This window comes from Gallus gallus, chromosome 27 (genome assembly GCF_016699485.2).
Source record: "Gallus gallus isolate bGalGal1 chromosome 27, bGalGal1.mat.broiler.GRCg7b, whole genome shotgun sequence".
NCBI lineage: Eukaryota > Metazoa > Chordata > Aves > Galliformes > Phasianidae > Gallus > Gallus gallus.
The window spans coordinates 3,030,423-3,053,495 of NC_052558.1; the positions used below are offsets into that span (position 1 = coordinate 3,030,423).

The 23,073-nt window shown below is 56.9% G+C and overlaps 1 protein-coding gene and 1 long non-coding RNA gene across 2 annotated transcripts; one reads left to right on the plus strand and one right to left on the minus strand.

Moving 5' to 3' along the window:
• Window positions 1–596: 596 nt before the first annotated feature.
• On the minus strand, window positions 597–14,565 carry NGFR (nerve growth factor receptor). The gene is made up of 6 exons (NM_001146133.2): window positions 14,477–14,565; window positions 11,006–11,147; window positions 6,777–7,136; window positions 4,717–4,960; window positions 3,592–3,752; window positions 597–3,502 (listed from the first exon to the last, which is right to left on the minus strand). Exons 1-6 carry the CDS (start codon window positions 14,516–14,518, stop codon window positions 3,201–3,203), a joined length of 1,251 nt encoding a protein of 416 aa, NP_001139605.2. The 5' UTR covers window positions 14,519–14,565; the 3' UTR covers window positions 597–3,200.
• LOC121107681 lies at window positions 9,395–19,379 on the plus strand. The gene is made up of 4 exons (XR_005841961.2): window positions 9,395–9,488; window positions 9,715–11,657; window positions 13,200–13,528; window positions 16,191–19,379. It is a non-coding gene; the product is annotated as an uncharacterized LOC121107681 (long non-coding RNA).
• The last annotated feature ends 3,694 nt before the right edge of the window (window positions 19,380–23,073 follow it).

The following is a 23,073-nucleotide window of genomic DNA, read 5'->3' on the forward strand; positions in this document are numbered from 1 at the left end:
CCTGGTCCTCATTACATTTCCTGCCAGCCAAAAATAAAACCAGTTACATTGGAGCATCCTATTTCAAGCTCTCATAAACTGCAATGTGTAAATACTTCTGTGCAGACCCACACACAACCCTATGCAAAGTAATGGAGCAGCAGCCCCGTGCAGTCCCCACTGCCCTTATATCTCCCTGCTTGCCCATCGCTGGGGCTGTGGCATCAGCTCTTTGCTGTAAGACTCAACCTTTGGGGGGTTGTTGAGCTGTTGCCATGCCCAAGAGTGGGCATGGTCCATCCAAACCCTGGTCCTCCATCAGACAGGGATGTTTCCCCCCCAAAATTTGATTGCCCAAAAGCCATGTGTGTATTTGGAACCAAAAATCTCTACTTGGGATTGAAGTCTTCCAGCCTCTTCCTGGACTCTGTGCAAGAACCTGCCCCTATCCCAATAAACATGCCTTGATCTGGAGTTTTGTGTAGGACTTGGAGGCTGACCCTGTGTGCACTGCTGACAGCTCAGGCTGCAGAATGGGCTGATGGTTGGACCGGATCCTCTTAGTCAACCTCAATAAGTCTTTGATTCCTGCTTGGGGGAAAACCAAGAGGCACGCCAACGTTGTGATGCTCTTTATTGGCATCCAACCGATACACAACGATAGGACCGCCGAGCCGACCCCCGTGCAGACGCCCCCCCCACCTCATGCTGCTCAGCCCTCCCAGCACACCCACAAACTCCTTCTACGACGGCAATTTCTTCACCGTAAGACTCTCTAATAAACTGGCATTGGCATTACAGAAGGGAGCGGGGGAACAAGTGGAGAAACTCACGTTCTTTGTACAACAGACACATTAGAAAAGGACACAGGACGTACCCACGAGCACTAACTTTGGCTTGTTTTTCCCTTTTTCTTTTTTTTTTGTAGTTTTTATTGTTAATGTTGTTATTATTTCCTGCAAGGTGGGATTCGAGGCATCCCGTGGCCTCTCTTTGGATGCTGAGTTTGTCTGTGTTTTCTCAGCCGCGAGGTTGGTTTGAAGGGTGAGGAAACGACCCTTTGCTATGGCAATAGAAACCTGAGACCGTGGCAATATTGTCCTGAAGAAAAGCAATTTGTGTCTGGCACTGCACACTTGGGCTTGGCCAGACTGAAGCAGGCAGTTTTGGATGCGGAGCTGGCAGTACCCAGCGCTTGGTTTGAGTCACTTCTTCCAAACAAAAAGGGACTGATGCAACCAACAACGCAACAACCAGCATTTACGCTCGTCCCAAAGCATCCATGGGAATGGCTTGGTCTGGAGGAGTCAGTGCCCCAGCCAGGGGGTTTGCAGCTCCCTTGGACTTCAGTGATGGGAGAGATTCGGGATGCAGACATGGAAAACGTAGCCCTGTTAGGACCGAATCTTCCCATCCAACAAGTTGAGTGTGTGGAGACGGTGGTCAAAGTATGGCACAATCGTTCTCATGAAGGGGTCTCTGCATGAGAAGGGGTCTTTGCTCTTGCTGCACAGATGCTTTGCGTGAGGCGTTGAACATCCCAACGTGGTGATCCAGATGAAGCCTGTGCTCTGTTATTTTCTGAAACACAGGCAGCAACATTCCAAAGGCTTTTAAAGGAATTAAGTGCTCGGTTTCCATTGAGATTAGCTTTGACAATCCCAGATTGACTGAAGCTGGAGGCATCCCTGGGTCCACCTGGTGCTCCCCAAGGGATGGTGCCCATGACCACCTCCAGGTGGGCTTTGGAGATCTCCAGCAAGGAGAATCCACAACCTATGTGGGCAACCTGAAGTGCTTCCTGATAGTCAAAGAGAAACAGCCGGCAAAGAACAAAGCTTTCCCTGCAACAACCTGGGATGGCCAAATCCTTCAATTCTTTTGAGTTTCGCGACGATTTTTGGAGCGTGCATGTGTGCATTTCCCTGCATTCTCCATTGAGTCTTTAAGGCCAGTCTTTAAGACAAGGTGGGAACAAGGACATGGCTGCAAAAGGGAAAGCTCAGCTTGCAGGCACGATGCTGTGAGCGAGCAGCCCGCGGTGCGCTGCAGCAGAGGTCATCCACGCCAGACATAGAAACGTTGAGCATTAGTAAAACGACACAGTATTATTTACAAGTCTTGCTTAGCTCCTCAAAGAGGGAAAGAAAAATCACCTTCTGCACTTGGTAAAGCTTCTGGATGAAGCACGAGGTGAAGAGGGAGGCTGGGATGAATGCAGGTCCGTGCGTGAGCTCGCCTTGCAGTCCTTGCTCTGCCAACAGCCTCCGGGAGAGGGAGGTGGTGAACCTGCCCCATGGGGTGGGACGTCCTCCAGGACCATGGCAGCTCAAAGGGGAAAGCTCAGGGTGCTCACCTGGCAGCTGCTCCTCCAGCATCACTGCTGGGACAGGAGCTGGGGCTGGGACCCCAAAGCTATGAGCAGGGGATCAGGGCAGGGCTGGCATGGAGCACATGGGTGGCTTCGATCCTGGGGCAGTGCAGTGAGGGGACACCTGGTTCATGGTGAGGGGAGGACAAGCAAAGCCCTTTTGTCACATCCCTGCTGCAGGCACTTTTTCAGCCCTTTAGACCTTCGGTGTTCCCCTCCTGGAGCTCCCCTTAGGGCTGCTCCTCATCAAGACCAAACACTGCCAGCCCTGAACGTGGGGACAGCCCACCCCGAGTTTCACAGTGTAGGTGGGGCCGCTGGAAACAGAGTCCTTTCCCCCAGCCCACCCCCAGGGCACAGCCCCATCCCCAAATCCTGCTGCAACTGCTCTGCTGCTCTCTGTGCCCACCCCAGTCCTGCTCTTTGCTTGCAGCTTGGGGGAAGCAGCTGAGTTTGGGGGCATCAGATGGGAGCAGAAGACAACAGTGACGAAGACAATGGGGAAAAAGAGTAGGAGGGAGAACTGGAACCAGGATAAGGGGCTCGAAATAGAGAGAGGAGGAGAGACCTGAGAGTGGTGCCCGCCCCTGCCCTCAAGGCTGCCCTGGGGGCAGGCACCGAGCAGGACCCCGAGCCCAGGTTATGGGCTGCCAGGGGGAGGCGGCGGTGGGAGGGGGCGATACCGAAAACAGGAGCTCAGTGCATACAGGGCCATAAAGCGAGGAGGGGTGGGGGGTCCCCTCTTCCTCCCCACCCTCCTCTCCGGGGCTCTCTGTGTCAGGGAGGGGGGAGGCAATGAGACAGCCGGGCAGGGGACCCCCGGCTGCACCTCCCCCCTCCGGGCCGCCCTTCACACGGGTGAGGTGGCGGTGGACTCGCTGTACAGGCTCTCAGCGATGTCCCCACGTTGGATCTTCCGCAGGGCCACCAGGAGGGCGTCGAGAGTGGCCGTCTCCTTGGCCGACCAGTCGGCCAGCAGCGCTCGGGCGGGCGATTCCTCCCGTGTGAAGCAGTCTATGAGGTCCTCCTTGTAGCCCAGCTCCCCGGCCAGCTGCCGCCACGTCTCCTCCGCCGAGCTGCTCAGCAGTTTCTCCACCTCCTCCTGCTTGCTCGGCGGCAGGCTGGCGTACAAGCTCCCATCTCCCTTTGGTGCTGGGAAGGGCAAGCAATGGGGGAGAGTGTTAAGGAGCCGCGATGCTGTGCCCCCCCCCCCCCCCACCCTGCAGCCCCCATCACCATACCTGGTCCCTGTGTGCTCTGGTTGGGCGGCTGCTGGTCGTGCAAGCTCTGGCTGTCCACCGAGATGCCGCTGTCGCTGTGCAGCTTCTCCCCCTCTGGGGAAGGCGTCTGGTTCACAGGGCGGTTGTTGGCTCCCTGCTTGTTCTGCTTGCAGCTGTTCCACCTGCACAGAGAGTGGTGGTGGCACCGTCACTGTTCCCCTGATCAACATCCCTCTGCTTGCACCTTACTTTTTGGGAATGGGTCCATTGCTTTGTGCCCTGCTTGAGAGCATTCTCCCAAGGAGGTGTGCATTTTTCATGCAACTTCTGGCTCAACCTCTGCAGCAGATGCATCAGGTTAAACCAGCTCTGCTTTTGCAGGTGCCCAGCTCCTGAGCTTTCCAACGGACCGGGGCCGAGCTCCTTTCTGCACCGACCCACTCACACGTGCCTGTGCTCCTGGGGCACATAGGGCTGTGTGCAGGTCCCTACGTGCATCGCTGCACCCACATGAAGACACAGCTGTGGCTGCTGCCTTCTCATGGTCACACCCGTGCCTTCACACCTGTACTGCTGCCTTCTCATGGTCCATGCGTGTGATGATTTGTGCCCTCTGGGGCTGGAGTGGGGCCACTACTGAATCCAGGGTAGTGGCAGGGACCGGGATGGATGAGATCGGTGTTCATATTTGGGCAGCACTCATGGCGCTGAGCTGACGCATGAGCCCTGGGATGCGGTCCTGGTGGAGAAGGGATGCGAGGGGGGACTGACCCCCCTCGTGGTGCCCCCAGAGATGCACAGAAAGCAGCCAAGCCAGTCCTGACCTGCACGGGGCCAGGTGCACGCCCTGGGATGAGCTGCTGAGTGTGATCGGATACGATGTGCCAGAGCAGGGAGGGCTGAGCAAGGGGGTGTTTGTGATAAGGGTGTGGGAGGGCACGGCTTGCACCCCTATCCTGCTGCAATCTTCCCTTTCACCCCCTCAGCTGCATTTCTTGGCATTTCAGCTCCTGCCCTCCCTCATTTTGCAGCACTCTTGGTGAGCGCTCCACATGCAGGAACTCAAAGCAGGGGGCACAGGCTGCTTCCCACTGCTTAAATCCTTTCCACTGGACACACCCCCGCAGCTCTGCCTCAACCCCTTACCTTTTGAAGGCAATGTAAGCCACCAGCCCCACCACCACGGCGGCCAGGATAGAGCAGTACACAGGGATGAGGTTATCGGCGGTGCCGCGGCTCACGACGGGCTGCGAGCTGCCCATGACGGTGGTGACAATGTCTGCCAGGGTGGTGGCCATCCCCTCGGTGTTGAAGGGGTCCCTGGTGATTGGCTCGGGGCTGTCAGAACCCGCCAGGGATGGGGTGTGCGTTGTCCAGCGTGGGTGGAGGTCTGCCAGGAGGGAAAAGCAATGACAAGAGTCAGCCATGTAGCTGGTGGTGTCCTCCAGCAGCTCTGGCACAGCCCCTTGTTTCCATGCTTGTCTTTGCAACCACCTCATCCCCAAGACCCCAAGAAGAACTGAAGCTGTTCCCTGCTCCAAATGGTGCCTGATGGTGGCTGTGGGGCTGGGACAGAGCTTGGAAGGCTTTCCTTGCACTGGGTTTTCTCAAGTCCTTCCAGCAGGGGAAAATCAGTGTCTCCTGTTGCTTATGGGTATCCAGCCCAGCACAAGCTGCCTTTATCCCCTCTGAGGATTTGTACCAGGAGATAAAAGCAGCTCTTCTCCCAGCCATGCAAGCCTGCTGGTGAGCCTTGGGCTCCTGTCTCTGGTCCCAGAGAGCTGATGTTGGACGTGGTCCCTGAGATACATCCCCAGCTGCTTTCCATCTACCCCACATGAAGGCAGAGCAGCTGCATCTGCAGCTCACAAGGAGCCACGTCTGCCTGCGTTCATCTGCTGCCAGCAGCACCAGAGCCAGGATTCAGGCCCTGGGAGGGGGGGGGAACTCACTCATCCCCTTCCCCTGTCCCCTGCCTGCCAGGTGTGCACTACCAGCTCAGCTCCAGTGTGGGAGTGACCCTGTTCACACCCATACACACGCATGCAAGATGTCTCATGGAGCAGATATATCTTGTCTTGCGCCATGATGTGTTCACCCATGGCTGCCCAAACTGCCCCTTCAATGCCTGCCTCCCCCAGCCCTGCCCATGTCCTCCTCCAGGGACATACTCTGTGCCCACTGTGAGCCCTTCAGGGCCATTTCCCTGCTCTGCCTCCTTGGGGCTGTGCCATTTCCTTGCTCCCACCATGCCCCAACAACCCCTCCTAGGCACAGCCCAATTCCTGCTCCCAGCAGAAGCTGTTCCTGCACAGAGTCAAATATACGGCCCTGATGCAACACCCAATCCAGTGCAACACCCAATTTGGTTCTTGCAGCCTCTGCTCTTGCACTCTCAACCCTCCAGCTCCACCACAGCACATGGGTCAGGCTGCGCTCTGTCTGCTGTCTGTCCCAGGGTGGGAAGGAAGCCGTGGCATCTCCCATTGCCACCCCCCAAGTTGGACCCCGCTGCCCTTTCAGAGCATCGCTCCGGTGGCCGGCATGGCTGCATCCGGCGGGGCCCCGCTGGCAGCTAACAAAGCTCACCCTGTGCTCCTTGACTTATGGCTCCATTTACTCGACCCCTCCAAGGGATCAGCCAAAGGGAGCTGCGCTGGCCGCCGCCTCGCGCTGTGAATCAGTAGCAGATGGGACAAAGCCCCTTTCTCTGTCGCTGCACTCAGGGCAGGGAACTGCACTGCTGCTGCCAAGGAACGGCCAAGGAAGAACCCAGCGCCAGCCCCCCCTGAAAGCCCCCACCAGAGTCTGGGGGCTGCACAGAGTGGAGCAGAGGGGCTGCTCTATTGAATGATGCAAACTCTCCTGCTGCTCCCCAGCTCTTTTGGAAGGCAGCAGCAGTTAATTCCCATGAGAAAGCCATGAGCTGTCAAATTCCCTTTTGATGAAGGCTCTGGCGGCTGCAAAAGCAGCATCAGAGCTGCTGAACCTCTTGGCTGAGCTCATGAGGAAGCTGCATAATGAAATGCCCAAGGGGACCTCAGCTGGACACGGGGTCCTCTCTTCTCTGCCACCCCTGGGGATCTGCACCCACCTCCCCATTGCAAAGGGGAAACAGTGGCACAGAGCGTTACAGCTGCTTGTGCTTGGACCGTGAGACACAAAGAGCCCTGCTCTCCCCTCCGTGATGGAAAAAACAGCATTACCTCTGCACTCAGCATCGGAGGTGGCCGTGCACTCCTTCACCATCACCTCGTTCTCTTCGCAGATGGTGCAGGGCAGGCAGGGATCCACGAAATTGGCCTCATCCGAGAAGGTGCCCTCGGGGCACTCCTCACAGACCGTGTCCTGGGAGTCCCGGCAGGGGAACATGAGGCCAAAGCCCACCTCACAGATGCTGCACTCCTTGCAGCTCCCGCTCAGCTCATCCTGGAAGTAGCCGTAGGCGCAGCGGCACACGGCATCGTCTGACTCCACGCAGGGTGCAGACATGCTGTGCAGCCCCACGCACTGCGTGCAGGGCTTGCACGGTTCTGTGGCACTCACTGTGTCCGAGTAGGTCACACCTGGGGGGGGAGACAGAGGGTGGGGTGAGGAAAGGGACCTGGAGGGACGTCCCCACCCCTGTTGGTGACATTGAACCCCAGCGTTGGCTTCACTGCTGCCCTCAGCCCCATCCAGCCCAGGGGAGCTGGGCTCGTGCAGGAGCCACAACTCTTCACCATTTTCCTCCTCCTCTGAGACATAGGGAGTTTTTCCCTGCCAAGCCTCCCCCAAAAACACCTATCCCCTTCCAGCCTCAGGGATCTCTGCAGGTTCCTGCTGCCCATTCCCTTCCCATGAACAGCATCCCCCTTTTTGCAGCAATTCCCCATGCTGAGCCACTGACTCAGGTCCCTCAAACTCCTGCAGCCTTCAGCACACCCACCCCAGCTGTGACCATGTGCTCAGTGCCCATGTTCTCCAGCAAGTCCTCATCCTAAAGTCTCATCCCCATTCCCAATCTGTAGACATCCCCCATGGCCATGCTGGTACCCTACAGCCATTGCATCACAAAAGCTTTCTCCTCTGCATCCTTCCTGGTGGGGTCTCTTGGGACATCACTGCCCTATGCCCTCTCCCTGGCCTCGCAGGAGGCCGGGGAACACAGAAGGTGATGAGAACAGGAGGTTATAACACTAACTGCTGACTCCTCTGACCCTGGGCTCTCCGGTTTCACTGTGCAGGATTCACTTGGCCATGTAAATCAATCCCCTTCTGAAGCCCTCCAAGCTGCCCCCGCACCACTGCCCTCCCCATCCCCAAGGTGCTCGGGGCTATTTTGATTTTATTTTTAACACAGGAAGCTGGGATTAGTGCCTGCCCTGGAGGGCACAGCTGCTATCTCTGCACCGTGCGCTTCACAGCAGTTCCCCCATAGCCCACGATGCCAATCCCCCACCTCCTGTATGGAGAAGGTGTTGGGGGATCAAGTGCAATCCCTCTGCCTTGGGAAGGGGAACCACTCATACATCTGCCTTTAGATTAGAGGTGGCAATTTCCTCCAAGTGGCAGTGGGGCTGTGCACCCACTTTGTGCCAGCAAAACTTTCTGCTGTGGCCTCCCAGCACCTTTGGTGGCCTCCAGCTTCCCTGGGTGTCCCACAGGAGGCTGAGGATCCACACAGGGCTGCTCAGGTGCCTCACTTTTGGGACAGAGGGGAAAGAAGAGCCCTGAGACCCCGGTGAAGGGCTCCAAAGGACAAAGCAATGCACCCCAAAGGACAGGGACACAGCACTGAGATGGCACAGGGCTGAGAACAGCTTCCCAAAGCCATTCTCCACTGGGGAGAGCATCTTCTTACGCCAACCACCCCACACCTGAGCTACACCCCAAGTGTGCAAGCGTGCCCAAACCAGCACACGTAGGCAGTGGCAAGGGTGCAGGGGCAGAGCTGCTCTGGGTTGGCTGTCAGCGTGCACAGCTCCCATTAACCTGGGCTCTTGGCTTGCATTATTCTGAATTATTGATAGACACCATTAGAGCAGGGAAGTGGCCAGGAAAGGCATACGGCTGAGTGGGCACATTTGCAATGGCAGCAAGGTATCCGAGCTGAGCAATTACAGCTGAGATTCAAACAGGGCCCCCTCCCTCCTGCAGCAATGGAGGCTGGCGAAGGAGATAAATAAATCATGAGGCAGAAATCGAGGGGGGGGGGGGGAAGGGCTGGCAAGGGGTAGAGGGAAGGAAGAAGGGAAATTATAATACGAAAAGCAAGTGGCCATTTGGTCTGATGGAGGGAACATCGCCTCCAGGCTTTGACAGGGGCGGTGCTTTGATAGTAGGAAATTTCTTGTGAAATGGTTTGAGCAGTGAGTTGAGAAGACAGTGGATTGGGAAGAAGGCCAAGGCAAAGCCTGGGAGGCAGCTCAGGGTGGAGGTGGGGATGTCATGGCCAAGGGCTGCGCCCTAATTCCTCCCTCCTGGCTCTGCTTGGCAATCGGGGCACTGTGTGGGAAGGAGCCGCACACACAGCACCCAGGGGGTCCCATGGAGGAGAAGGGTGGGAGCAGCTCCGCAAAAGATCCTGTCCCCATCCCGGTAGAGGCTGGTGATGGGCTCTCCAAGCTTCCTCTCCCCCTAGAAATCCCACCCTGAGCTCAGAGGAAAGCTGGGAACCCTCCTGCATCACCTGCACCCTGGTGCCCACCCAGCACAAGCATCAGCACCTCCCCCATCATAGCACCTAGCTGATAAGGGGATTAGTCCCTGCTGGCATTAACAATGCATGACCACAGCTGGGTCAGGGCTGAGGGTATAAAGCAGGAGAGTTTGCAGTGGAATTATCCCTGTCTGTGGCTCTTCATCTTCTATACTGCTCCCCCTTGGTGCAATAGGGGAGCTAGATCATCTCCTTGGTGCTGCTTCCCATCAGAGTGGTAGGGGCTTGGATCTGTCCTGGGGTTTATGCTGTGCTGTTGGTGAGTGGAGAGGGGGGGGGGTGCTGTGTTTTGGAGGCCCCCAGGCAAGGGATGAAAGTGCTATGAGGCATTTGGAGGGTTCAAAGGGGAAACAGAGGCATGGGAGGTGCAGGGAGCAGCAAAACCAAGCAAGGTAAAGTGCAATGCTAAGAGTGTTTGCTCCTGGCTTCTGTCATCCCTACAGGCGTGGAGGAAGGAGCCCAATGCTTTCCAGTTTAGCTCCCTGTCCCAACAGAGTTGCTGCCAAGGATTAACCCTGCTGGGGAAGGGCAGAGCAAGCTGGGATACAAACCAGCACAGCAGCATTCACAAAGCTACCAACAGCCACGATTTGACTGATTCACCCGGGTTCTGCTCTCCCCATTACCTCTGCATCCTCCAGGGAGTGTAGAACACCCCTTCGTCTCCCAGTTCCCAGAAGGGAGGTAGGAAGTAAGCCATTTCCCAGCCTGGGATTGCAGAGAGTTATAGGAAATGCTGCTCTAAGTGACTCTGGTGTGCAATGCAACCCTTCCATGCCCTCTGGATTTGCTGCCCTGCATCCTGGGAGCTGGGCTGGGGCCAGGAGCAGCGAGCAAACCAGCCCCAAGGTTGCAGCCAGGGGGATGCAGCTGGGAGGGCAAGTGCTGCTCATTGATTTTGCAGGAAGGCAGAGGTATTTTTAGCACTGCTCTGATGCTGCTCTGTGCTGGTGCTGCTCAGGTTATAGGGCTTCTCCCCCCCCCACCCTCTGCTCTCTGACTCTTTTTACTTCCCCTACGATGGTGCTCTGCCAATTCTGCCTTTCAAATCGGGGCTTGGCTGGCACGGATCCCCCTACACATATTTGTCCCCAGGTCTTCAAAGAGCTTGCAGCAGTAAATTTGCAGGGTAGATCGTTTTCTGCCTATCATGGCATTGTTTAAGCAGTAATAGCTGGACCACTTCATCTGCAAGCATTTAACCAGCTCTCCTGCGCAAAGCTCCGACCCACATTTATGACATTTATGAAGCATTTGACATAGGCAATGTGCCTGGAGTCGGCCAGCAGAAAGCTCCCCGCCTCTCCTGGGGACTCGTGACTTGCTTCTTTCCCCTCCGACTTGCTTTTATTCCGCAGCCTTTACAAGGTAAAAGTAGCAATAGTACAGGTGGCTCCTGAGATATCCCCATGGCTGGGTTGGAGAGCAGTGCAGGGAGAGGAAAATTCGGGAGGTAATTGCTAGCAAGGAGCCATCAATGCAATGGAGGAACTGGAAGGGGATCTGCAATAATGCCTGGCACCAATGGGTCCCCAAACAGGGAGAGCTGCTGGGATTTGCTGGGCAAGCATTGGGGAACTGCTGGAAACAATGCCGAGGTTTGGGGCTCTGTGCAGAGATTGGTGGCTGTGCAATGGGAAAATGGAACCAAATGGCACAAAGCGCATCTACACAATGGATGTCCATAGGACGGACCCAGGTGCCCACCCAAAAGCCCCATGTATCACTACTCACTGTCCAGGCAGGGCTCGCAGACGGTCTGGTTGACCCCGCAGGGCTGCACCACGCCCTCGCCCAGGTTGCAGGCTTTGCAGCACTCACCGCTCGTCGTGTACATCTTGGTCAAGCACTTTTCCTTGGAGCCCCAGGTGGGTCCCTGGGAGAGAAAACAGCCCGGAGGTGACTCCTGTGACAGGAATTGCAACGATGGGCAGAGAGAGATGATGCATCCAGGAAGGGTTGTGCTGCGGGGTGGACACTCAATATCTGGGCTAAAGGGGGGGCTGTGTGTTAGATATAAGGCTTGGGAGAAAGGGGAGGTAAATGTCTTTCCTATGCAAAACTCATTCATTTGTAAAGCTTCTGCCAAATGCTACTGATTGAGGGAGGCAATGACAGCCCTTGGTCTGGGCTTGTGGGTCTTAGGGGGATGCTGGCTTTTCTGTAGGGTTACAGCATTATGTCCCCATCACAGGAGCCGTTCCCTCTGTGGATGCTGTGCTGTCCTGAGCAGCTCAGCCCCCCCCTGCCTGGGAAAAGCTGCCAGCTCCAGTGAAGGGTTTGGAGGGCTGAGGTCCCTGTTCTGCACTGGGATCAGAAATCAGACCCCGTCGGTGGAAATGAAGACTTTGACAGGAGCGCAGAGAGCTTCAGCTGTCTGACAGGAGTAAGTGTACTAACTTATAAAACCTGTCATCACATATGGAAGCAATAAATGTGCCATGAGCAGCGCGGTTAGAACCTCTGCACATCCACTCTGCAGCGTGGGGAGCAGCGATGGCCGTTCCCCAGAGCACTCCTTGGCCAGGGGTGATGCGTGGGGCTGGCTTTGCTCCTCCTGCTCGCAGTCAGGAGGGTCCCGAGGTTCCTCGTGCAGCAGCTGGGGTGAGTTTATATGGAAGGAGGACGGGGCAGATGGCGTCAGGGCAGATGGTGCTGTTGGGCCGCAGAATGAGGCAGTGAGGAGGCAGAGCGATGCTCAGAGCTGGGGCCACCCGAAGGGACAGCAATAGCGGCTGCTGTGGCCATCCAGGGTCACTTCTATGCGCTCGCACTCGGGGCCACGGCGCTCGATGGGGAGGCTGCTGCCGGGGATGTGCTCCTTTCGGGGGAACCGTCCTTTTGCCACCAAGATAAGCCTGATTTTGGGGGGGGAAGAAACTCTCCAGGCGGCGGAGGAGCTCCCCCTCCCCGTTCCCGTGCATCTGGACGCCTCGTCAGCCCTTTGGCCGCCGCTCTGCACAATGCGGTGTTATGAACTCATGGGCGCATCAGCCGGCATCAGCCGGCCCGGCCAGAGACAATGGAGCGCCAATTATAGGCATCTGAATGACAAAGTGCTCCAATTACCCTTCGCTTGGAAGCGTGTGCTCTCCTTCAGCGCTGCTTTGCCAGCCCGGGTTGGCACCGAGCCCCAGCTGCACGGGTAGGATGCTTGGCACGGGGGGACCCTCCCAGCACCCCCAAACAACAGCTGGGAAATGGGCGTGGGGGGGAGCAAAGGGCTCTCTCTGCAACAAGGAACAGCTCCAGGCAGCAGCGATGCGCGAGGCAGAGTGGGGCTGGAGCTCACCCCGCTGCTTCCTCTTCTTCAGCACCTGCAGCGTGTCCCCCTGCTCGGGAGGGTTTGGGGAAGTGGGGAGCATCCTAACTTGGCTATAAATAGTGCTGGGGAAGGCCGGAGCGGTGCAGCTGGGACCGCAGCAGCCAGCTCTCCCACGCCGCCCGCGCCTGAGGCAGCTGCAAAGCAGACCCACGGGGACAGAACCCGGCTGCGTTGCTTCCTCTGTGCCAAACCGGACCCCCCCCCCCCCCGACCTCCCCCAGCTGTCCAACACCCCACGGTCCCCTCCTCGTAGGGCTGTCCTACCCTCCGCGTTTCTAAATGATGCGGAAAACGCACCGCACACCAACACCCCCCGCCACCCGCCTACGTTTCCCTTTCTGCATCTCGAGCGCTGAAACATCCATAAAGATTAACACGCTTATAAGAGGGGCACATGGTCTGCATTAGCCCGCTGAAATGTGCATGTTATTAACACAACTCCCGTTGACAAAGCCACAGGTATTAACACCATAAAGCATTTTGACAGCTGGACTGAGGGGGGGACGACTGGGGGGGGGGAGGGACGCGCTGAGGGTGCGAGCAACACCTTTGAAAGCTTTTAATTGCTTTTGGAGTAGTTTTGGTTGTTTCCCTGCGCTACAGGGGGTGGCCTTGAAGGAAGGTGTGCGCAGCGCAGCACCATCATCTCCCAAACCCTGGCACGGAAAGGAGCTGCGCTGCTCCGAAACGGGGAACGGCAGCAATTCCTGCAGCTGGAGACCGGCCCGGCGGCAAGCCTGGATCCGAACGGCCCGCGAGGCTGACGGACGGGTTCTGTGTATTTTGGCGGAGCACCCTGTCTAGAAAAGGCCACAGCTCTGAATTCTCAGCACTCCCCAAAGTTTGGGCAGCGGGAGAGCCACGTCTGAGCCGTGCGGGTCCCACAGAGCTCTGCCTCCTCCCCCGACCCAGCTCCAATCTGAGCAGTGCAGGTATGGAGCCGTGGAAATGGGGTGCTGGGGGTACAGCCACAGCTGTGAGTGCACATTTGGACCTGTCCCGCTCAGAGGAGCAGTGGGTTTCCAACTACAGCGGATCTCTATGGGGTTGGGTGAGCTCGGCAGGTGCAATCCTAGGGGCAGCCCAGACCTGGGGGGTTGGCTGCGGGATATTGGGGACACCAAACCCAGCTTGGAGCCATGAGTCACCTACACCACTCTGCCCCTCAGCTTCCACACGAACCTGCTGAAGCAGCAGCTTTAACGCCCTGCCCCACGGCGTCCTGCTGCCCACTGAGCCCTCTGGGACCCCACAGATCCTCCTGCAGCAAAAGCCCCATTTCTGCCCCAGGTGGCTCATTGTGTCCCCATATCCCCTGCTCCGGGTGTCTCCTTCTTCTCTGGTCCTCCTTGCCCTGAAGTTTTGTCTCCGGCACAGGCTGAGGCTGTGCCCATCCCAGGGGCTTTGCCCTTCACGCTGGGCAGTGAGTTTGGAACCAGGAGGGGAAGGTCTGTGAGTTTTTGAAGGTGTGGGGCTGGGGAGGTGAGGGCACAGAGGTGGGGCTGCTTTCTTCCCATAACCTCCCGTGGGGAAAAGGGACAGCAGAGCCCAGCTCGGTGCCAGCGGGATGCGAGGGGCTGCGCGAGAAATCCCTGCGGTGTCCCCCCCCCCCCCCCCCCCCCCACCACCACCACCACCACCCACCTCCCTGCTCCTCTCCCTCTGCACCCAAACCTTTTGGGACCCTCCGTCCCCATACAGTTGGCACTCCCACTTGCCGATACCCCTGGGACCCTCCAAGCAGAACCCCACAGTCCCGTGGTACCCCTCCATCCCAGCCCCGCCCGGTGCCAGCGGGACCGGGGCAGCCCGTGCTCTCCCTACCCTCTCCCCTCTGGGTCCGGCCCCCCCCCGGGCTCAGCCCCCAGCCCCGCACTCACCGCCGGCAGCAGGAGCAGCAGCAGCGGTACGAACCCGGCCATGGTGCGCCGGGGCCGCCTCGCATCCCCCGGGCTGCCCTCCCTCTGCCGCCCGCCGCCTCGGCAGCACCAGAAAAGGGCTGCAAGTCCCTCCTCCTCCTCTCCGCCCCCGGAGCATCACGGCGAGCAGCCGAGCCAGCACCCTCCTCTGTCGGCACACAAAGCCCGGACCCCTCCCCAGCACCCACCGCCCTCCCACAAAACGCTTTCGGCTGCGTTTGGTCTCAGTCCAGCCGACCCCTCCACCCTTCAATGATCCGCGTCCATCTATCCCCACACACTCTTCCCCGCCATCTGTCTGTCTGCCTGTCCGTCTCTCACGCACCCACGTCCATCCATGTCAGCACACCTCGCTTCAGCCCTCCACCAGCACAGTCCTCATGATGGGTTTGCAAATGGGTTCGTTATTATAAGAACAGAGTGAGGCTCTGGGCTGTGGCTGGGATGGGGTGACCAGATCCCCTTCTGGGTGCATGGCCGAGGGACAGCATCCCGCAGGTGACATCCCCAGGACCCAAACCCAAACTCAACACTGTCACAGCAATCCCAATGGCAAAGAGAATTTCTCTTTGTCACCGCAGGAGAGGCTGCAGTGCCCAGAGCCACCTGCTCCTGTTTGTAGTTCCACCCGCAGGTGTAAAATAACACATTGACATCCTTCCTCTCCTACAACCCCAACAAATGCTGCTCCCCTGTGCTTTCACTTTATCACAGAGCTGCTCTGTCCCCATCCTGCCCAGCCCCAGCCCTGTGGTTGTGAGCTCAGCTGCGTGTCAGGGAGTGGAGCTGGAAATGTCACGGCCTTTCCCCAGCTCGGTTTGGCTCCTGCCTTGGTGTGTCAGCACCAAAAACGCTCTTTGTAAGGTTTGCTGGAAAAAGAATGCAGCGAGTTCTGTGTGGCTTTGGTGAGAAGGTTTGCTGGAAGCTGCCCAGAAATGCTGGCGCCAGGACTGGGAGGGATGAAGGATTCCTTTGCCCCCTGTTTACATCACTCTGTCCCCAGTGCTTTCACCTAGCATAGGATGGAGCAGCAGTGTCTGTGGGTCTGTCTGTCACCCTGCTGCTGCCCATCTCTCAGCTTTACTGTGCTGGGATCTGTCCTGTTGGCAGACACAAGCTGGATTCCCTCCTGAGCAGCGAGCTCCTAACCTTAATGACTCTATGAGTGTATGATCTGTGATGCTTGTGTGGTTGGCAGCTCCTGGCCCGCATGCACCGCGCCGGGGGCAGCTGGGATGGGGGCTTTGAGAGTCCCTCTTTAAATAAGATCAACCCAAAGCCAAAGCTGCCGTTTGTTCTCCAACGCGGCGATGCGGGAACACATCTGTGAGCCACATGGTGATGGGTTCAGGGCCAGGTGGGGACTGGGCAGCGTGCACAGAGCCTGGACGTGGGGATGGGATGGGATGGGATGGGATGGGATGGGATGGGATGGGATGGGATGGGATGGGATGGCTGCCACCCACCATGAGCCAAGCATCGCCCTTTTCAATGCTTGGATGATTGGCAATGGGGCAAAGCTGCTTGTGGACATCTGGCAGGGCCAGGCACAGCGGGGGGAGCAGCCTGGGTCTTACGACTCCAATTGCCTTTGCTGCTCTGCCGCAGTGAGTAGGGGGGGGGGGGAAGGCTGATCTGCTGCCATGGGCCCATTTCACCCATTCCTCTACCCCAGGCTGTGGCCTTTCCCCACGGGATGCACCGCTGGGCTGCAGCGCTCCCCTGGAGGGGGCCGCCGACAAGAGGAACTTCCCCAAGCCCCATTGCAGAGCTCGGGTGTTGGATGATGCTCTGACACCACCACGAGTGTCACTCCAAGAAAAACCTCACCACGGTGACGCAAAGCAGAGACGGACGGACAGAGACGGCCGCTCAGATGGGCTGCATCTGCACGGGGCTGGGCAGGCGGCCAGCACAAGTAAGTGGAAACTGCTGCTCCATCCCAACCCGCGTGGCTCCTTTGGTGAAGGCACTCCTTGCACTTTATGTCATCCCCCACCTCATGCCTTTTTTTTTTTTCTCTCCCAGAAAGGTTGTGGCCCTTTCCTGGCTCTGTGTGATGACAAAGGGCCTCTTAAAAGTCTGCTGTCGCCTCTCAGAATTAAAACCAAAGGCTTTGGGGTTGCATGTGCTCAGGGAGCATCCTCAGGGCTGCTGGCAGAGCACGGCACCAGCTGCTGCCCTGCAACTCCCAACCCCAACCAAGAGGTCTCCCCACCCTCAACCAGCCATGCCCCGGGGTGACTCCTGGCCATTGAGGGAGGTCCGAAATTGTGGCTCAGTGATGCTCCAGGTACTCCTGAGCCACAGGGGGATGACGCTGCAGTGGCACCATGCTGGCCTCCACCAATGCTGGTTGGTGAGAGCAGGTTGGGGAATGGAGAACAGCTCACCTGCCTGTAAGGAAGAAAGGAGCTTCTGGCTCTTCTGCTGGCTCCTGATCCCATTTTGGGCTGGGAGGTCATACACAGAGGATTCACTGCTGGGGGAGCACTGTGGGGCTCCTGGGGCTGGGTGGGCTCATCCTTGTTTGTGAATGGGAGCATCAAGGAATGGGGCTGAGAGCAGAGGTGAGGAGGAAGCAGGGAGGGCTCCCAAGGGGAAGCATCATCCCTGGGAGAGACAGCTGTGCCCCATGGGCCTCCCCCTACTGGAGCAGAGAGGTTTAATTAGCAAAAGCCCAATTACAGCTTGGCAAAACATTGCATCCAGTCCCTCCCAAGGACACAGCGCCCGTCTCGCTCCATCCTTATCTCCCTTCAGGCTCATCCAGGTCTGCTCCCATGCGCTTTGCAAAGACAAAAGGTCTCCAAGTTGTGTTTTGCCACCCTCCCACCACTCCACAAGGACTCCTGGAAATAGCACAAACTTCTAAGTTCTGTGCAAATTCCTGCCTTCAAACTTAGTATTGGTTTCGCTAAAAAGCGTCGGTGATTACTTTCCCAACGAGGACAGCAACACAGTAATGCCACGTTATGAATAACAATGAATAAATGATAGACGTTGGGAAAACATCACTGTGCTGCCCCGGGGGCTGAGAGGGTGAATAATGGGCTGCAGAGAAAAAAGCAGGGGTGGGATGTGGTGCTGCAGTGTTATGGGATGGGCTTCCAAGGCTGGGGGCTGTGCTGTGCTGTGCGCCATGCTGAGGGCCAAGGCCACCTCTGGAGAGCAGGAAGGGAGAAGAGATGAGTGGAAGTTGAGGGCTCCCTCTGGTTCTCCATTCAGTCAATGGGATTTGGGCATGTAAAAGCTGTTAGTGCTCGAGCACAGCGGGTTGCTCACTCCCATCCCCTGCTCGGGGCTGCTGCAGCTCCAAACCCATCTGCTCTGCACCGAGTGGGCGGTGGGGAGCGATGGGGTGAGCAGATCCATCCCCAGCTGTGGTTTAGGGACCGCTGATCATTGCCCCCGGTGAGGTGCAGGAGCACTGGGAGGCTGCAGACGTTTTACCATTCAGGGGAAAACTGCTCTCTTGATTTAGAAAGCCAGGGAGGGACTGCCCATAATACCTCTTCCTTTTTCCTTACTTGGGGGTTACACGCAGGCTGCAGAATGTGTGGGGTGCTGTAAAACCCAGAGCCTGTGCTGGGCAGGCAGTTATTCCTATGGAATGGGACTCAGATGGAGATTTTGGGGTTGATTTCGCCTATTCAGCTGTTCCCACCTGGGCTGGGAGTAGAAGATCCCACAATCTCAGAGTGATCTCTTTGCTGTGCTGTACCCGTTGGTGTTGGGGTACAGATGGGAATCACACAGAGATCGGTGCTGGGGGTGGTGCACAGCAGTGAGGAGAGTGGAGGGCATGGGGGAGATGGGGGGTATGTGGTGAGGGGCTGCATGGCATGGGGCCGTGGGGCTGCCCTGCTGCTGTGCTTTGATATGGGCTCCTGAGTGGAGATTTTGGCTCTTGGGTGTCCTCGATGATGGTGTGAAACCATGGGGTGGTGATGAGGCTGTGTTTGGGCGTCTGTCATGGGGCAAAGGCTCTGAGCACCCCAAATGCAGGGCTCTGAGCCAGGAGGGATCACATCCCTCCCATAAGGGAAGGCAACGGAGGGATGCAACATTCCCCAGACTCACACAAACCTGATTTCCATTACTATCAAAGTGTCCCAACCTGGTTTTCATTACCCTCCTTGATTTCCATGCCTGTAATTTCTCCTAATGCCTCTCTCCAACTGTTCCCCCGCTCTTTCTCAGCTGTTAATCTCCAGCCCCAAGCTCTCCTCTCCTTCCTTTTCCCCATCCTTTCTGTGCCATCCATCACCGTGCTCAGAGGGGGGGTCACAGCGCTGTGGGGACGAACCTCGGGTTCCTTATAAGGACAGCCCAAAGGAATCTCCCATCAGCAGAGCCCACACTGCCCAGGAAACTCAATCCTTCCTCGGGACAAAGTGATGGCAAAATCGTGAGATGGTAAAAATAGAGCTGTGGTTTCCCTCCCTGTGAAAGCAAAGCAGTTGTGCAGGATTTACAATAACACTCAGAGCCAGGCAGGGGGGGGGGAGAAAGTCGCTCCTCGTGGTGCGTGTAATAAAGGACATAAATATGTCTGCAGCAGCAACATTATCAATATTTTTCTGCTTAAGTTATGGATTAGTTCCACATGCCAGGGGCAGGGCTGGCTTTCTTCTCACCAGCCTGGCTTTTGGGAACTGATTGATTCACTTTTGTTGCTGATGGATCAAGAATTCTGCTATTAGGAGGAAATGAATGTCAAATCCTTCATGGCATCGATGAGGATGGAGCAGGGCAGGCGGGAGGAGCAGAGTGAGGCAGGATGGGGCTTCTTTCCCTTTCCCTCTTCTCCTTCTTTCCTACTCCTCTCCTCTCCTCTCCTCTCCTCTCCTCTCCTCTCCTCTCCTCTCCTCTCCTCTCCTCTCCTCTCCTCTCCTCTCCTCTCCTTCCCTTCCCTTCCCTTCCCTTCCCTTCCCTTCCCTTCCCTTCCCTTCCCTTCCCTTCCCTTCCCTTCCCTTCCCTTCCCCTTCTCTTCCCTTCCCCTTCCCTTTCTCTTCTCCCATCCCCTTTTCCTACCCCTTCCACATCCCCCTCCTTCATTTCAAAGTAGATCTTCATTTTAATTCCTTCTATACTCATTATAGAATGCTTTCCAAACTCTTCAGCAGCATGCACATAGCCCAGACAGGATCCAGGGGCATTTTTACCCCCCCTCTTCCCCTCTCCTATCATCACAACAAGCCCAATTCAAAACATTGCTACACTGCTAACTGCTGTGCCCCAGTTTCCCCACGTGTAAAGCAGTGGAGCTGATCCCTGCCTCTCACAGGTATTTGGGAAGCCAAGCTGCTTCCTTGCCACGTGCTCAGGGATGCTGGCACTGGGTTTAGTACTTGGTAAAACTAGAACTGCCAGTCCACAGCTCAGAGTGTTTTGTGCTCTGCCAGTCCCGGGGCTGTTGTCTGTCTCCGTATCAAAGCACGGTGCCATGGAGTCAGGGATACGCAGCAACCCTTCCCACCTCACACTCACCCACTTTGCTTTCCTTCATCCAAATTCCAAAAACCCAGTGAGCCTCCGGGCAGCAAAGCTGACCCATGGAGAGCACTGACAGCGCTGTGCTGCTGCTCCTTCCTTCTTGCAGCTGTCAGGAAGCAGCCCAGACATCCACCTGGGGCTGTTATTCCCATCTTTCTCCCTTTGCTGATGCACTCAGGACCCCACCCCACTGTGCCCACCTGCACCCCCCCCCCCCCCAACCCTCTCCCAGCAGCAAGATCCATCACCACACCCGCCTTGCTGCCCATCTCTCACCCTGCATCTCGGGTCACTGGCCCCATAGGGCGTTAAATTCACTTTGTTTCCCATTTCTCCCCGCTCTGTGCATTTCTGGCCCAGCCCCGTGACATCCACAGCAAGCAGGGGGGTGGCTTTGGGGCAGGGGTTGGAGCAGGGGGGTTTTCCTGTTCAGTAGAGCAGCTGCAGTGCCCCAACTCCATTTATTTTCCTTCTTGCTGGTGCTCCTTAGGTTTTGCTGAAGTCACATCCAAACCCATGGAGCCCCCCCCCCCCCAAACCACTCAGCCCAGGGCAGCACCTCCTCCTGGGTCAGGAAACCCATCTCCCAGCGATGAAAGCAGATTGTCCTCTGAGCTTTCCTCGGATCTGAGATATGAGTTCTGTTCATGCAGGGCTGCAGCTCACTCCTTTCCCCCAAAATCAGGGGACGGTGGGATGCAGCAGCTGGGAGCACCCTGAGCATCACACACAGCATCCCAGCTCCTCCAAGTACCGCTGCAATGGGAGCACTGCAGCATCCTTCACCTTGCCAGGCTTTCTCCAATCCTTTCTTTAATTAGGATAATAAACTCCATCAGCTTACTGATTCCTAATGAACTCAGCCAAAGCACTGCATGTGACGGACGCTGCCCTGTTGTAACATCTCACGGATGCTGGGCTAACCTACAAGGAGCTCAGCTATAATATATGTACACATATAACTTAGATGGTTTCTCCCTTTTCACCCCCAGATTGCACAGTGCACGGGACTGGAAGGGGAGCACAGAGTGCCCTCGGTATCAAGCAGTCCCCATGCCCTGTGGTTTTGATTAAAATGCAAAACAGCCTTTGGAAAACAAAGAGAGCCATGGAGCTGGGTTTGTTTAACTGGGATAATGATGCTGTTGATGATGTCAGCAAACTGGGGGGTCTCGAGTGACCCCCAACGGCCCCATTCCTCCAATTGCTGCGTGGTTCCTCCAGACCTGTCCCGCTGATGGATGAGCCCTTCCCATTGCCTTCAGCAAGGCCAAAAGGTGATTCCTGTGCCTCCCCCTGAGATTTGGGGTGACTTTGGGGCTTTTCAGAGCCAGGCTGGGGGCTATGAGGCGGGGGCAGGTCTGGCTGTGGGGTCTCTCCATCCCCAAACCTGTTTTTCATCAATGCCCTCCAGAGCTCACTGTTGAGGGTCGACCTTGGTTAATTTGGGGGTTCACACCTCAATGTGACTCCTAGCAGAGATAGTGCAAGGGATAAACCATAAAGGACGGAAGCAGAGATTGCAAATGAAGCCCTGAGCCGATGCTTAGAGGTACTGTCCCTATGGCAACTGTTTTCAACGCCCCATCCGCAGCGCCCGCACCATTCATCTCCTTTTGTGCACATCTGTGCACAAAAGCGGGACGGGGAACCTCCCAGAAAGGGTATATGGGAGCTGGGGGGGGCTTTGAGGGGAGGAGGGAAAGGGGGGGGAATTGCCTGCAGAGCTGTAGGGGCCCAGCTGTGACCCCCTCCTCCCAAATATTGAGGTGTCAGGTGGTCAGACCCCAGCCCCCCAAATGCTTCCTTCCACCTCCAGCACCCCCAGGCCTGGGAAACAACTTGGGCAGCTTTCAGCCTTTGTGTCACCTGATGGAGACCCCTCTCTATGCTTTTTCTTCCAATTTGGAGGGTGTGGGGACCCATCATAGCCCCCACCCCGTGATCTCAGCATGGCCCATATGGGAATCCCCACAGCACAGTCCAGCTGGGCTGAGTTAAGGACTTGATGATGGGTGGGTGAAAGGGTGTGATGCTGGGAGGGCACAAGGACATTGCTCTAGGTAGAAAAGCAGAACTTGTGCTGCTGTGGGTGGGTTTTCATGGCGTTATTGGGGTTTTGCTTCTGCTTGAGCATTCTAGAAAGCCCACAGGCTGTATCTTTTTGCAAGCACTGCAAGTTGGAGGCCCAGAGCGGTCGTGGCCTTTCCCAGGGCTCGGCTGGATGCATTAACCAGCAATGGTGAGGTTGGGGGAAATGCATTTCCATCCATCTCCCTGCAGGAGAGGGGCTCTGATTAACGCCTGGCAGCGAAGCGTTCATCACAGCGAGGAGAGTAATGGGGAGAGGGGCTCCTTCCAGGCTCATCACTATTCCTGCAGGGAATAAATCCCTGGGGAGAATTACTGCTGAGAGCTGAGAGAGGGAGGGGGGTGAAGGACATGGGCAAATGCATCTGCTCCCCCTGGGTGGTGTCCCCCAGGCAGGGGGATGAAGCCCTGGGGCTGGCATGGGTTGTCCTTGGGGAAACGTCACCCTGGAGTCAGACCTCTCATATCTCATTCTTATGGGATCTGGCAGAATTAAGCCTGTAAATAAGGAGGGTGTGGGCTGAGCTGCGGCAGAGGAGCTCAGGGCACTGATGTGGGGCTGGGATGGGTGAGGCAGCAGCTCCTGGTCCCACAGTGCTGAGCCTGGCACTGAACTGGTGCTCAGCCCCAGCCTCCATGCGTCTCCGGAGCATCTTCCCAGCAGTTCTGATTGAACCAGAAGGGACCTAATTTCCCAGTCTGCTGAGATGATGAGCTAAACTAATTGCTGCCTTCATTCCCTATGCAAATCAGCCAGCCGCTGGCCCGTGCTAACAAAGCCTGCAGCATCTGCAGGGAGCCGGGCTGCGTGTGCTGATTGCTGCTGACCCAGCGCTGTGCATGCTGCCTTTATGGCATCCACACGGATCCCAGCTCCATCCCCTCCGGCATCCTGCTCAGAGTCAACCTCTACCCCTTCAGCATTATGGTCTCAATCACATTGTGGGTTTTTTTGTTTGGTTAAATGA